The sequence below is a fragment of the Antedon mediterranea genome, chromosome 6 (genome assembly GCF_964355755.1).
Source record: "Antedon mediterranea chromosome 6, ecAntMedi1.1, whole genome shotgun sequence".
Taxonomy (NCBI): domain Eukaryota; kingdom Metazoa; phylum Echinodermata; class Crinoidea; order Comatulida; family Antedonidae; genus Antedon; species Antedon mediterranea.
Genome location: NC_092675.1, coordinates 3116671 through 3132821, shown reverse-complemented (window position 1 = coordinate 3132821; position 16151 = coordinate 3116671). Strand labels below are relative to the sequence as shown.

General features: G+C 32.7%; 1 protein-coding gene and 3 non-coding genes across 4 annotated transcripts; 3 read left to right on the top strand and 1 right to left on the bottom strand.

Moving 5' to 3' along the window:
- Positions 1 to 2500: 2500 nt before the first annotated feature.
- On the top strand, positions 2501 to 2573 carry Trnav-aac (transfer RNA valine (anticodon AAC)). Its single transcript has one exon. It is a non-coding gene; the product is annotated as a tRNA-Val (tRNA).
- A 531-nt stretch (positions 2574 to 3104) lies between these two features.
- Trnav-aac (transfer RNA valine (anticodon AAC)) lies at positions 3105 to 3177 on the top strand. Its single transcript has one exon. It is a non-coding gene; the product is annotated as a tRNA-Val (tRNA).
- A 256-nt stretch (positions 3178 to 3433) lies between these two features.
- Trnav-aac (transfer RNA valine (anticodon AAC)) lies at positions 3434 to 3506 on the bottom strand. Its single transcript has one exon. It is a non-coding gene; the product is annotated as a tRNA-Val (tRNA).
- Positions 3507 to 3852: 346 nt separating this feature from the next.
- LOC140051557 (protein disulfide-isomerase A3-like) lies at positions 3853 to 15666 on the top strand. Its single transcript, XM_072096810.1, has 13 exons — positions 3853 to 4050; positions 4339 to 4426; positions 5658 to 5775; positions 7026 to 7133; positions 7930 to 8053; positions 8831 to 8944; positions 9444 to 9544; positions 10057 to 10078; positions 10628 to 10804; positions 11966 to 12074; positions 12560 to 12688; positions 14191 to 14270; positions 14760 to 15666. Exons 1-13 carry the CDS (start codon positions 3914 to 3916, stop codon positions 14902 to 14904), a joined length of 1452 nt encoding a protein of 483 aa, XP_071952911.1. The 5' UTR covers positions 3853 to 3913; the 3' UTR covers positions 14905 to 15666.
- The last annotated feature ends 485 nt before the right edge of the window (positions 15667 to 16151 follow it).

The following is a 16151-nucleotide window of genomic DNA, read 5'->3' as shown; positions in this document are numbered from 1 at the left end:
CACATCTCACTGTGTGTATGCATTGGGTTAGCACCAATATGGTAATTTTTTATAAATCCATTATTATACAGATATTGACTGCTTAGAGGTTAAATAAAAGATTTGACATCCCCGAGAGAATGATATTATGTTCGAGGGAATATATATTTATCGACAAACTCGAGTGTTGCCACACGAACATTGTCAATATCATCGTACTCGAGAATTTGCTCAATTTTATATGTTTAATGACAGGGGACACGATAATTACGCGAAAATTACTCCGTCAATATCATCGTTCTCGAGGATATATACGATTTACGATCCTCGCAGAGGTAGTCATGTGATGCAGTTTCAACCAATCACGTTCACGTATTTACATAGGCTATGTAATATAAAGAGATACAAACTACTCGTGGCGCCTGCAAGGGGAAAAACAAATCAAGTGTACAAGTTTACACAACTGGATGAGGTACCGTACGGTAACACAGCAAACAGTGCTGGTTAGAATATACTGTACTACAAATCTCAATAAAGATTTCCTTTTGGCAGTGGTAATGGAAAACGTCAACACCTTCAAAATACGACTGAAAACCCACTATAGGCCTACACAGAAACATTTCCTATTTAATTTTGTCAAGCGCATTTAAACATTATTTTTATGGATACCGGCGCTATATAAGTCTGATTGATTAATGCTAACATCTTATTATTATATCGTGATAAAATGTTGCATGCTTGTCTGTTCAACACCTTCGGTCCGAATAATAACCTCTAATTAAATTAAAGATTTGCCCAAGTTCCCGGAGACTGCTCCTGGATATGCATATTGCGCTGATTCTTCATGAGTTCGTTCTGTGAACAATATTATAAGCGCCGACTCATCTACGTCTCTGACCCAGGACTGGAGCTACTGGACGGAATGCACTTCGCGTAAGAGTACCGTACCGTACGTCTGAAGACGATGGATCCCGGAGACATAATTTTATTCTTTATGAAAAAGGTATGTCAATAATAATATCACAGAGTACAAATCTGGTACAGTAATCTATGCTACACTGTATATAACATATACAGTGTATTCCGTAAATACTGTTATACTTTATGACACAAAATAGGTAAAATTCAGCACTGTACACATAATTTAATGCATGTTGCGTTTGCGCGGATAACCCAAGTGACGAGTTCAAATCGAGTTAAATTGATGAAATTTAAATACAGTCAAATTAAAATAAATTGCTGCATGCCGTCTCGCTTGTAGATATCGTTTAATTTCATTTTTAATTCTGTCTCTCTCAAATACGTCCCTTATTTTAAGGCTTGTGATATGATATTGGCACACACTTTGAATGTTTTAAAAACGTCTTTAGAAATAGTTGTTTTAAAATTTATTAGTATTCCATGACCTCATCAAAATTAATGTCTATCATTGTTATGCTATGTCAACATAATGCCAATGACGGCGAAATGTCCCCAACAATGGGGATAGCTATATGCAAACAAGTAACAAGTAAGTAACTGTAGGCCTATGCATGTTGAATAGTGCCTTAAAAAGTTTAGAGATTTGTGTGCAAAGAGGGCGCCAGTTAACTTAAAAAGACGAGCAGAATTTATATAGTGCCTCGACCTTTCTTTTCAAAGTTGATTATATCCACGGCATTTTTGTCAGAATATGCCTTTGAATTAATAACAAATACAATATAAACAATATATTAGAAGGCACTTAAAAAATCAATCTTTTGTGGCGCTCGGGAAGACCTTATGGATGACTAATGAATATCCATGTTTATTTTGTGACGTTTCATGAACGGGCCCCAACTTTTGTACGAAAAGAAATATCACTTATAAAGGAATTATCTTACTTTGAGTGTGATTGGTGAGTGGCCACTGGCTCCTAAAACTGTCTCTCCAAACTAACCCTTTATTTACAAGTCATCATTGAATACACAAAAAAATGTGTATTATTTGCCGGTAAAGTAGTTCGCCCACGTTTAGTGACTTGACAGACCTAATTAGATTTTAAGTAGAAATTATTGTGTTTTCCTATTATTAATTGCCGGGATTATCTCTTCGTATAGTTCTAACAGAAATTCAAAATTATACTGTTATGCGTGACTTATAACAACTATACATTTCCGAGAAAAAAATTAATGTGATTCCCAATCCCATATATAGAATATACAATCAAGAAGATCCATAAATAATATTCTTTGCTTTATTGATTAATGCACCGTCCCGCAAACTATGGGTCGAGACCCAATGTTTGAGTCGCGAAAAAAAAACTGATGGGTCGCGAAATTATTTCCGATACTGAAAATGTATCGGTAAGATCAAATACGCAATCTTGGGTCGATAAAATTCCCAAAATAGGGTCATGGAGTACGTCGAGATCAAACAAGGTTGGATTAATGTACTAAACTTGACTATCAGCAGAAGTATACGTGTGTAGACTTTTTTTTTTAATTGAGGGCGACAAACCTGTTAGCGATAGATCAGTTTCAGGCTTTTGCAACGTCATCTGGATTTCGTGGTGTAGCGGTTATCACATCTGCCTAACACGCAGAAGGTCCCCGGTTCGATCCCGGGCGAAATCAAGATTCTTTTTCTTATTATTTACTGTATAAGTTTATTTTTGGTTTAATAAATTCCTGTCTTGTGGTGCATCATAATAGACTACTTAGTCGACGTGTCGATTTTGTTCTTGAAATTGTATTTATTGTAATATTAAAAAAAAACACATATCATTATTTATCTCATGTCATAATATCATTTTATTACTTTGTTTAAGCATGGTTTACGTCGCAAATTAATTAAATTCTTGGTTTTTGTTTCTCTAATTTCATTTATGTAACGTTTTTCAAAATTTAACAATCTCATTTATTTATTCTCCATCATGTTCTGGAACCCCAAAAGCAATAGAGTCACCATAACATGGAATGTCTGGTGCCCCAGAAATGATTATTAAACTGTATTCATTATTACTTCTTTATAAAAAAAAAAAACCAGTGGTATTTTACATTATTTATTTGTAATTATTTTCTTTTATTTTGAGTCCCGATTAGAGTCCGCCCAACTACAACAACAACGTTTGATTTGATTAATTTTATTTAGCTTCAGTAAAACAAGATTTCGTGGTGTAGAGGTTATCACATCTGCCTAACACGCAGAAGGTCCCCGGTTCGATCCCGGGCGAAATCAATTATGTATTTTTTAATAATTGTCATTAATTACCTTTACAGTACTTATTAATAATACCTTCATTATACCTTAGACCTACCTTACTTACTATAGTAGTAAAGTATTTATTTATTATTTTTTTCAATATATATATATATATATTTTTTTTTTTTTTTTAATTGAAGGGGAAACATTTTAAATTTAATCCTTACAAAAATTATCAGTGATGGTAAAAAAATGCTATTTCAATTCGTTAATGTTGTAAAAAAAAGAAGTCTGATTTCGCCCGGGATCGAACCGGGGACCTTCTGCGTGTTAGGCAGATGTGATAACCGCTACACCACGAAATCCAGACACTCATATGCTTAAAAAGATTGTTATTATACACTTGTTTTTATATTAGGACGGTTCTATTTTTTTAAGGGTAAATAAATTGTTATTCATATTATGTATAGTTTGTCAGTTTAAACGTTTCAGAAATATATAGGGTGATACAATTACATTATATTTTTGTATTGTATATTTACTATCATAGTTGTGTTTTATAGTTTTTTTTTTATGTTTTATAGTGAAAAGAATGAAGAATAACACACCTTATCAAAATGGTTGTAATTTGCCAGCCGTAACCAATCACAGCGCGACACAAAGCAGAGCGTGAACTTTCCACGTTGATCATATCCAAGGCTGAAAATCACGACACGAAAAGATCCCTTTATTGCTGCTGAGGGTGTAGGCCTACCGGTAAAATAGTTTAATAATGAATTTCTTTGTATATTTTCTGGCAATCGTTGGCTTAGCCATTGCAGATAGCGATGTTTTAGAACTCTCAGATAGTGATTTTGTATCTGAAATTGGTCGACATGATATAATACTAGTAGAATTCTTTGCTCCATGGTAAGTTGTGAAGCCACTTTCGGTTTTAGCCTAGGTAGGGGCCTAGGCCTAGGCTAGGCCTACCTAGCCCACCGCCGGCGTAGTAGCCTAGGCTTCTAGTAGGCCTCTTGTAGTGGTTGTGAGGCCCACGACGTCTACCCAGTCAGTAGGCGTAGTAGGCTAGTGCAGTAAGGCAAGGCCAGGCCGACTGTATGATTTTATTCGCCACCTTTGACATTGTATAAAATGTGTGTTGCAATGTGTAAAAAAGTGTGCTTTCTAATTTTATTCATTCACAACTACATACAGGTGCGGCCACTGTAAAAAGCTTGCTCCAGAATATGAGATAGCAGCTACAAAACTGAAATCTGCTGATCCTCCAGTAGCACTTGCTAAAGTGAGTACACCCTACCACTACTAGGTCTTTTTCTTAAGATCAAAATAATTCTTTATCGCCGTTGCTAAAGATACGGTACCGTATCCATGCTTTTAAAAACTAAAGATACGGTAATTATAGAGGGCGCTTCCGTTTGCTAAAAGTACGGTAAAATGCATTCCTAAAACTCGTACCTAAATATAAAACTCGTTCCTAAATATAAAACTCCTTCCTAAATATTAAACTCCTTCCTAAATATTAAAAACCTAACCCTCTAAATAATCTCTCTTAAATTAAAAACTAAAAAAAAAAAAAAAGACGTCAAGAAGAGTATCGAACCCCCAACCCCTTAAGCCAAAGCCTCATCACATGCCCACTAGGCTACACAGCTGGCTTGCAGAAAACCAATGCAATAACCTATTTGATTAACATCCACATTACATAGCGCCCTCTATAATTACCGTACCTTACAGGGAAAATTTTCATTTAAAAATTTTGTTTAGCAATATTGCTAATCAAACTGATTTATAAGTCCAGAAACATAGTTTTGTATTGTATTTTGTGTAGCAATAAGGTTGTTTTGTATAGCTTTTTGCTACGCTACACTGGCGAAAATGTTCCCTGCCTTTAGTTTTTAAAAGTATGAATACGGTACCGTATCTTTAGACATAACGATTCTTTATATCTCTGTATGGCAGTATAGGTTTCAGATTACCTATTTTAAAGAATATTGACATTCTCCTATTATCATTGCCATCTTTTTGATTCAGTATATCATTCTTCTATTCATTCAATAAAATTTATTCAATAATATTAATAGTAAGACAAATAATACAAGAATAATAAACAATAGGAAACAGTGATACAATACAAAAACAAGAAAAGGTAAATAAGAGAAAGGAATGCCATCATGGGGTCACGATTAAAGTTATAAAAGGTTCTCTTTTCTTATTTCATTAATAATTTAATAAAGGTGGTATTATCCTACTATAGCTCTGGCTTCTCTAAAAATGTTGCAGATGTGTGATTGAAGCATAGGCCTAGAGTGCCAAACAAGTTTATTTTCATCTTAGCCTGAACCATGATAGTAATCACATTCCTAACACATACTTACACACACAATTCCTTACACACATAATAATATACTGTTAACCACACATATGCACGATGTAATGATAAAGCCTTTCTTCATCATCTGTTTTTAATGTAATATTAATTATAATCTTTTATTTGTTTTCTTTCAATACTGTAGGTTGACTGTACAGCGAGTAAAGATACTTGTGCCAAGTATGGAGTGTCTGGCTATCCAACACTCAAGATATTCCGAGGAGGTGAAATGTCTGCCGATTACTCTGGAGCAAGAAACGCAGGTACACCTAAAACTTAATATTAATAAATGCTATTTAAATGCTTTTAAATGAGCTTACAGCAAAAATTTTCTGTACTTAATGTTATATTTAATACTTTATTAATGATCTGTGAAAATGTTAAAATATGAATTTGATTGATATGTTTTGATAGTAAATTTATGCTTGTATTGTCTTAAGGTAAATTCTTTCAATATTGGTAATTGCGTTATTATAACAATAAATTGTATTATGCTGGTATCCATGTGATACTGGTATACTGTACAACAAAAAGTTGAATCAAAGAAAAGTATATGTAACGACGACATGCAACAACAGAGGCTATTCATTTGCATGAAGCACTACGCTGCTATGGTGGAAAATGATAATTCTGCGCACTCTAAAAAATGCGTAGAAATGCTGCTGTGTTGTGAAACGAAAAGCACTACTTACAGTTAAACATCATACAGAACAAACAAATTATATGGACAGTGTAGGTTTTAAATTTATAACCACATTTGAATATGAAACAAAATAATCAGAAAATTTACAGAAACATAGTTTTTCTTGATCACAATCACATTGTTTTAAAAGATTCCATATGGTGTGAAAATTATCAGTACATGTGATTTTAAAAACTACAATCATTTAAAAAAATTGCTAGATAAACATCTAATTGGGAGAATCCCCTATGGAGCAGCTGTAGTGCATTTTAATGGTGTAATTGGCCAATTAGATTATATCCACAATATTACAATATCCACATCATTAGATTATGGATTCGTAGGACATTTGCAAATACAACCATACAGTACAAATATATTATCAACATGATCGCAACTCAGAAAGTGAGCCTCAAAATAAAGAGGAACCATTAAATATATTTAAAGAATCAATAAAACTATTTTTTTTTAAATCAAACATTTGTAAGAATTTATGTGATCTTCATAATAGTTTTAATTAATTATTTTTAATATACTAATAATATTGTTGAACATATACGGTGGCTCTTGTCTAGATTTAATATAAATATATACATAACCTATGCATCTTGTGAGTAGGTTTGTTTACTCATTACCATATATTTACTGTAGGTTGGTGATTAATAAAGATTTTAAAATAATAATCCAAAATGTCTATGTATTTAAAGTTATTTAATCAATGTCATGTTCACTCATCTACACTCTTTATTTGTTTAAATCCCTGGTTCTTTGTAAAGGCCACGAGAGTGATTTGTACTTTATAATAACAACTAAATGATTTTCTTTTCATAGATGGAATTGTTAGTTATATGAAAAAACAATCAGCGGCTGTTACAAAGGAACTGGCAACGATAGAAGATGTAAATGCATTTATTGCCCACACGGAAGTTGGTGTTATAGGTAAATAAGAACATGAATATGTAATGTGATTGAATTAAGCTCTGTCTACACTATTAAACTAGTTTCACAAAAAAGCGTGATGTTCTCAAATGCTGCCTTTGTTTGATGTTTAATCCTAAGACTAAATATACACCTTTTACATTGTTTTATTCTGCATACTCTCTGCTGTTCACTCTTTTTATAGATTTGAACATTCACAGTTATGCTACATTAAATACAGAGATATTTGGAATCATGACATTGTTTTGTTCAATAATGTTGTACGACAGAATATCTCTGACATACAATCAATAGAATATACTAGGTTTTAAAGCTCTGTCTATACACACAAAAAAGTGTGATGTGCCCAAATATGGTAGTGATATGCCCAAATATGGTAATGATATGACATCATCATGTACATATATGGGCATATCACATTTTGTTGTCACATAAAGTTTGATGGTGTAGACAAAGCTTTAGGCTCTTCTTCCTCAGATCAATGGAACTGTTCAAACAATTGGTGAGTGGTTAGGATGGTCTCTGCCTTGAACTAACTACCCATAATATAATTTGATTTTACATTTGGAATTACACACAGATATCAACAATGACTTTAAGCCTAGATTCTAGTGCCAAATGTATTGACTTGCATAGAAATCTGCTAGCCTTGGCCAGAAACAATTGAAGTAGATTGGGACTATTGCAGATAACATCTTTATACAGTACCACCATCAACAATGGTATTAGGATTTAGCCTGTTTCTTTTCTTTCTTTTTTTCCTTGCATCTAAACTAAACATTTGTTACTATTTCAGGCTTTTTCGCTGACAATAATGACGATAAAAAACAGTTCGACAAGGCAGCTGGTAAAAAGTTTGAAGACTACCGATTTGGTTATACAACATCTGCAGATGTTCTAAAAGAATTTGGATATTCTAAGTGAGTATTGTTAGTTTAATTTGTACTTCAAAGAGTACCATAGGATATTTTATTCATACACTATATCGTGCTTATAAACTAAGGTTCTGTTCACACTGATGAAGTTGCGTTGTTTTAGCACATTGTCTCTACAGTCAGTAGTTATGACATTTATAACATTGAATCGTATTTTGTGCTATTTTAGTCTACAGTGTTGATGTTCAATATAGTGATGAAAGTTTCCCTGTGCCCGAACACCTTTATAATTTGACTTTGTTAGTACGCCATTGGCACTAGGTTGAAATTAAACTCTGGAACTTGGGATTAGAAGGAGTAACACATTAACCATCAAGTCCAATCCACTGTGAATTTATGGTATATTATTATAATAATAAAGAAATCTTATATTGCAAAACAAAATTAGATTTCCATGAAAAACTGATCTGTTTAATATATTAAAAATATTTATCCATAATTCTCATAGAAAATTAATAATTTATAGTTAATTTCAGGCCTTGCCATACATTTATCTGAAGTTAGATTAGCTAACTATCTGGTAACAGTTTTTAGCAAACAGCAGGTGCCAGGCTGCGGCTAAATTATCCATGTATTCGACATAAAATTAGTGTACCTGATATTTCATATCAATATATTTCAATATACTTGTAGATGTAATCTATATAATTATTAAATAATAACTTAAAAAATAACTTTTTCAGTCAAGTTGTTTTGTAGATGTAGTCTATATAATATACTGTATTATTAAATAATAACTGAAATAATTCATAACATTTTCAGTCAAGTTGTTTTGTACCGACCAAAGAGACTCAATAGCAAGTTTGAGGAAGGCAAAGTTGTCTATGATGGAAGTATCAAAGCTGACAAGTTGGAAAATTTTGTTGTAGAAAACAGGTAAGTATTGCAAATAATTGTACTGTATGACAAAAGAAAGTAATTGCTTCTTATAATTTAATAACAGCAACAACTATATTGAAAAAGTTTTTTTTTACTAACTAAATTACAGTTTCATTGCCGAAGCACTAATGTTAAAGAAAAAAAATTTTTGGATTTATTTTATTTTATTCGGTTTGTTCCAAAACTATACAGTTAGCAGAAGGCCTGTACATTAAATTATTCATCAGTGGAAAATTATTTCCATTTATTTGCATATAAAATATACATAGAAATTATGTTTGCTCTGAGATACAAAAACAAATAAATAAAAAAACTAATAAAAACAAGTGTCGCATCACTCTTGCACGGTATACTGGTGCCTGAATGGCAGCTGGATAAAAGCTGTTACGAAACCTATTTGTATTAGAAATGTTGGACCGGTAATGTCTACCGCTATGTAACACATCAAATACATTGTTTGTCGATGATCAATTTGTTTTATTGTATTTATTTTTAGCAAGGGGCTGTGCGGACATATGACAACGGACAACCAAGACCAATTCCAAAAACCACTCCTCGTGGCATATTATAATGTAGATTACGTCAAAAACACAAAAGGTAAATTGTCAGACTAAAATTGACCTGTTAAATTGGCTTTTTTTTAATGGATGAAGAAGTGTAATGTTGCATACTCTCTGCTGTTCACTCTCTTAACATAGATTTGAACATTCACAGTTATGCTATATTAAACACAAGAAGATCATTTGAAAATAAACATTATTTTTTAGGTGTAATGTTCTATATCAAAAGTTCTCCAACATTGTCTATAGACACAATTGTCTACATTTGTGAACTGAATGAATTGTCTATTTCGTGCCTGCTTACCTGGATAAACCGACAATATAGCCCTCGCCCCGAAGAAAGGATACAATTAGGAAAAAAGAAAATCCGTTTAGCATCCCTATCGGATAATGGTCACATCCGCAACTTACTTATGATACATACTGTGATTCCTTTAATCTTGCAACCCACCTTTTGGAATTTAAGGTGTATGTAAAAATACAGAACGTAATACTCTAGTCCATTAACATCATAAGCTTGAAATAACCAACATTTTGTTTTTATTTCAGGCACAAACTATTGGAGAAACAGGTAACAGTTTGGTTTTTGTTATAAACTAGAAATATGATAATATATTGTTTAAATGTTTGCATGGTGAATAAACACTAGTCAAGTTAGGTTTGCGGTATACCATGCATTTCCAAAAGGAAATAAAGTATGGTTGAGAATGTCTATGGTTTGGAAAATGCTAAAAGTTCTGTTAAGAAATGAAAAATAAAATTGTGGTTTTGTGTGTGTTGGCGTGCTTAAAAGAGCAAACATATTCTTTTTCCTCAAAGTGGAGTTTCTAAAACCTTTAAAAGCTCAAAGTTGCTTTATAGTATGAAACATATTCATCATTTTGTTATTTTTAATTTGATGTTTAATAATAATAATAACTTTATTTTAAAACGGATGCAATTCACTTGAATCACCATATTGGTGTGTTTCTTACTATAGAACTATTTACACAAGTTTTGATTTATAGTACATGATTAAAAACCAAAAAAAAAGAGACACAACTGATACAATTTTTAAAAAAAGGAAAGATTTCATGAAAAATAAATGTTTGTGATTTACTATGTAATAATTTTATTTTAGGGTAATGAAGGTAGCCAAAAAGCACGCTGAACAAAAGTTATACTACGCTGTTGCTAACAGAGGAGAATTTGGAGCAGTGTTGCAGGAATATGGATATGAGGCAACAGACTCTGACCTACCCTTTGTGGTAATACAAGGAACAAAGGGAGAAAAGTATAAGATGGAAGAAGAGTTTACGTGAGTCTATTGCTCTTTTACTTGAAAATGTCCGGACAATTGCTAAAGCTGGCATGATAAATTTGATATGCAAATGATCAGCAAAAAGTAAATATCATTAGAAACCAGAGGTCCTAACTTGGAATAATAAACTATCAGGAGTAAGAATAGAAAAATATAAGGTGGAAGAAGTCTATAGTTCCTTTACTTCATTTCCACAACTGGCATGATAAATTTGATATGCAAATGATCAACAAAAATATCATTAGAAACCAGAGGTCCCAACTTTGGTAGTAAAGGTTTGACCAAATCATAGTGAGGGCTGTATTTCAATAATAATACTTTAAATAATATAATAATAATAATAATTCAATAATAATAATATCCAAACGTACGGTGTGCTATTTTAAAATAGTCAAGATACCAGGGATGTCTGAGAATTACATTACAGTAATTACTAAGTAGCGCAACTTACTAATTTTGGCCTCAACACGTATTAGTATTGTACTTGCTTTGCCATACTAAATGCTGCCTTTGCTTATTGACCAAGACTAAATATATACCTTTACATTTGTTTTATTCTGCATACTCTCTGCTGTTCACTCTTTTTATAGATTTGAACATTCACAGTTATGCTACATTAAATACAGAGATATTTGGAATCATGACATTCTTTTGTTCAATAATGTTGTACGACAGAATATCTCTGACATACAATCAATAGAATATACTACACTTTAAAGCTCTGTCTACACACAAAAAAAAGTGTGATGTGCCCAAATATGGTAGTGATATGCCCAAATATGGTAGTGATAGGAAATCATTATGTCCATATATGGGCACATCACATTTTGTTATCACATAAAGTTTGATAGTGTAGACACGAGTTAACAATACAGTCCTCTGTTTATTTAAAATAATTACATTGAGCAATAATGTAGAAATGTGTTTAATATAAAAGCACGTGGATTAACAGTTATACAAAGTTGTGGTTAGACGGAGTACATAAAATTGAATGCATCAACCCTTGCTGCCCTTTTCATATGCTCATGCGTTTAATGACCTCGGTGTGAATCAAAGATGGTTCAAGCCAATCTTTGTTTTTTGTCGCATGGTTTAATTTAAGAATATTGAATTGCACTATATATAGATTTGCTAAGATGATGGTGTTTTATATTTTAGACGTGATGGTAGCTCACTAGATGCCTTTATAACTGCTTTCTTTGATGGTAAACTTGAAGCATATCTCAAGAGCGAGGCGATTCCAGAAGATAATGACGAACCAGTAAAGGTATATAAATACAAAATAGAAAAATATGCTTTAAGTTTACATATTGCTCACGAAATACATCGACCATCCTCTAGAGAAGGAATGAATAGGGAATTTATTATGCAGAAATTGTTTATTTTATGCCCAGCTTACCTGGATAAACCAGACATTGGCCTATTCTCTCAGAGAAGAGAGCTACAATGCAAATATATAACATTTTATGAAACACCCCTATCAGATAATGCTACATTCCATGAGAATCCCAACACCACTTTTGGTTTGTGTAATTACATTTACTACGAGCAACCATGCCTTGAGCCTCTGTGGACAAAGAATAACTCTAATATCAACAGTAAAAAATATTTTATATGGTGAATCTGTTTTGTATAGCCACACAGTTTACATGATAAAGTATGGGGAAGGCAAAACCACAATGTTCGGATATTCTCTCTACTTAATATTTAAATGTTCCAGACTCGTACAAAGATTTTTCTGATCCTTTACAGGTGGTTGTTGCAAAAACATTTGATCAACTTGTCAATGATAACACAAAAGACGTTCTAATAGAATTCTATGCTCCATGGTGCGGCCATTGTAAAAAACTTGTACCTGCTTATGACGAACTAGCTACTAAAGTAAGTAGTACCGTTTATAAATTGGAATCTGTTTCAAAATGGAAATATTGCATGTTCTGTTAAAACGTCTTTTTATAGAGACCGTACTAATACTTTCAGCTCTCCTAAAATTGAACACACTTGAACTGGCCTGGCCTATAATTGTTTTGTAATGAATGTTGCGGAATAAGAATATATTTTGGAGCCTAAGCTCTGTCTACCCTATCAAATTTAAGTGACAAAAAAAATGTGAAGTGGCCATATATGGACACAATGACATATCACTACCATATTTGGGCACATCACACTTTCTTTTGTTAAACTAATTTGATAGTGTAGACGGAGCTTTAAAAGCTGTTTTGGTGTGTTTATTGGATATTAAAAAAAAAAATCTAAATCTATATTTAAATAGTAGTAGTGTGGAAGCCTTTGTACTTTATCTCCCCTAAACCATGGGGCTAAATAATGATCATGCCAGTATTTAAGCTGCAGCACCTTACACTTCCCTTAAATTGTTAAGATAACTTTTTGAATTTTTTAAGCAAATATCTGTATAAATAATGTAGTTGTTTAGTTTGTGTGTTTTAAAATGAAGAGGTTGAACAAATTAACCTTTAAATAAAGTTCATTTTGATATGATTAATCAAATGTTGCTTCAACAAATATTCAGTGCTATTTTTATACCCACTTTGATATTTCATTGCCCTTTGAATAAATCAACTTATTGGTTCATTTGTGCACTTAACTTAATATAAAAATGAACCTGTTATTAGAAACAGTGGTTAGCTTGCTCATTAATGCCAGGGTTCTTAGTTCAAATGCTGGTTCTGACTTGGTAACAATGTTACCTGTATTGTTACCTGTCACTACCTAAGCCTGAATGATAATATGGTTTGGAGAATTGATAATAATATCTTAGATTACATTTTAAATTCAACAAATCATTAATTTTCTTTAAGTAACTACAGTATATAATATAGTTAACGAGTAGAGTGTAACATATTGAGAATCCAAGCTCAGTTGTCTACCGTTACGTACCTCGGATTGCTAGTGATCTTGAGGTTGTAGTTGTGGGTTTGAGTCCCACGCAAAAAGAGTTTTTAATGCGCAGATCATTCAGTACAATAGTATTAATTATTTCCCTGATGCTAAGCTACTTTATAGTATTTAAATTACCATCAAGAATCCATTTATTTCTCATCCAGAATTGTGGGTTTAAATAACAACTTACATTTGCATACATTTCCAACACTTAAAAATATATTACTATTACTACTCAACAATTCTGTATACAGTGTAGGCTCATGTTCAGCTTTGATTCAGACAAAAATGTTTTCATGGAAGGCCTAAAAAGATTTTGCTGCCTGGCACTATACTTTGTAGACAAATCTGTTGTTTTACAGAACCGATGTTATAATTTTAGTCCACTATTGTAGGCCTACTTGGTTAGTAATACAGTATAGCTATCGTAACAATGAGCATGTTTCATGCTACATCGGCCTCAAAGAACTTTTCTTTTGTAGTTGGCAGGTGATGATAATATACTTATTGCTAAGATGGACGCCACAGCTAATGATGTACCACCCCCATTTGAAGTTAGAGGGTAAGTTAGTTTTATCGACTTCTTATGAAAAATAAATATAAATTAAGTCTGACTGAACTAAAACAAGTTCCGGATCCACTGTTATTATCAATAAAGAAGTTCTTTAGAACTGAACAAATATTGATTTTTCTGTATTTAATTAATGAAAAGGTAAAGGTGAGTCCCGTGTTCTCTGAACGTAGGTGAATGAGCTGTTAGGAGCTCATTGTACTAAGCCTCGGCATTATGTGGTAGGGTGGCCAGTTCCTTTCCACGCCGCCTTTTTTCTCCCTAGTATTTTCAACCAGGTACTCATTTTACAGCTGAGTGAACTGGGAGTTGTCGGGCATTGAACCCGGGTCTATCTGTACGACAGTCAAGTGTCCTAACCACTCGGCTATCCAACTCCTCCTATCCTATACTACTCCAACCAAATAAAAAGAAATTTCAAAGAAAACAAAAATGTTACTGTACATATTCATGTAAATTGTTTGTTTTATTATTTTGCAGATTCCCAACGTTATACTGGGCGCCAATGAATGGTGAACCAAAGAAATATGAAGGCGGGCGTGAAGTAGATGAGTTCTTATCTTACATCAAACGAGAAGCCACTAATAAACCTGTTAAAGTTGATGGTGGAAAGACTGAGTTGTAATCTACAAAAGGAGAATTTTTAATTATTAGTACAACTTCTTATGATTCCTATTTGATATCAGTCTTTGGTTGAACTGCAATGTTTTTCATTTAATGTCCCTTTGAGCGGCGTATGCTTTGTTTAAAATCCAAATAAAATCATTGACGCTGCTTAGAACATTTTAAAAATAAATTCAAGGTATTAAATCAAGTTTCCACTTATCCGAAGAATATTTGAATTCAATCTATTCACGTAAATAGTGTCCAAATACGGTGTAGTTCCTGTTTGAGATCATTATTTACAAAAATTTACGAAAAGTTGGAAATTTATTATGTATTGCTTTCTATTACTGCAGTAGAATTACCTGAATTTCTGAAATAACAGATTTATATTTAGTACCTTTTTTTGTAAAGTTTAAATTATTTGTACCTTTTTTTGTTCCACCTTGATAGTAATAAGGTGACGGCTTTGTTTTTAAATCCGCTTAATCAGGATTTTTTTATTGACCCTCCCATAAATTTTTATTTTCATAGACTTCAGATTTTAATCTTTATAATGCCATGAAACTTTTTTTTTCTTTGGAAAGATGCGATTTAATGGCAAACATTTATCGAAACATTTTTTTTTGGATATATCGTTGTCAAGAGGGGTTTTTTTGATATCTTTATACAGTTCATTATGAATGTTGAGGAATGCAATTCCTCTTTGTCATGTGGTTTAGCGCCTTTCATTTCATGAACCATGGACACAAAGTCAGAAAATAAAATAAAGTAGTAAAACATATTTCTAACATCTTTCCTTTCTTGGTAAACCTGTTACTTTAAATAGTTTGTTTCTTGTGATTATTAATTCTAGGAAAAAGAAATGCTCAATTACTAATTACTTGCACACTCCATTTTCAACCGATTCTACCTGCTTTCATCTACTGCGTCAAATGTTGCTAATGTACTAAGGCCAATTTACTCACAGTTTTATTCACAGACGATCGGTAACGGTAAGCAGAAAACCGCGTAGCTTGTTCCACGTGGGGTATTATCTATCCTGAGCGGAAACCGCCCTCTCGCTCCGCGTTGTGTGTAAATAAATGATCATAAGGAATCATCTGTATCCATAATGTACAAAAATACCATTACCGCTCATTTTGTGTAAATTGGCCTCTGCACTACATATCGGGATGAGTGACAGCAATATGATGCTTAATGATCTCATCATTATATGTAACCATTTAAAGAAATGGCTAGCTAGATTGCTTAGCCTATTACTTCTTT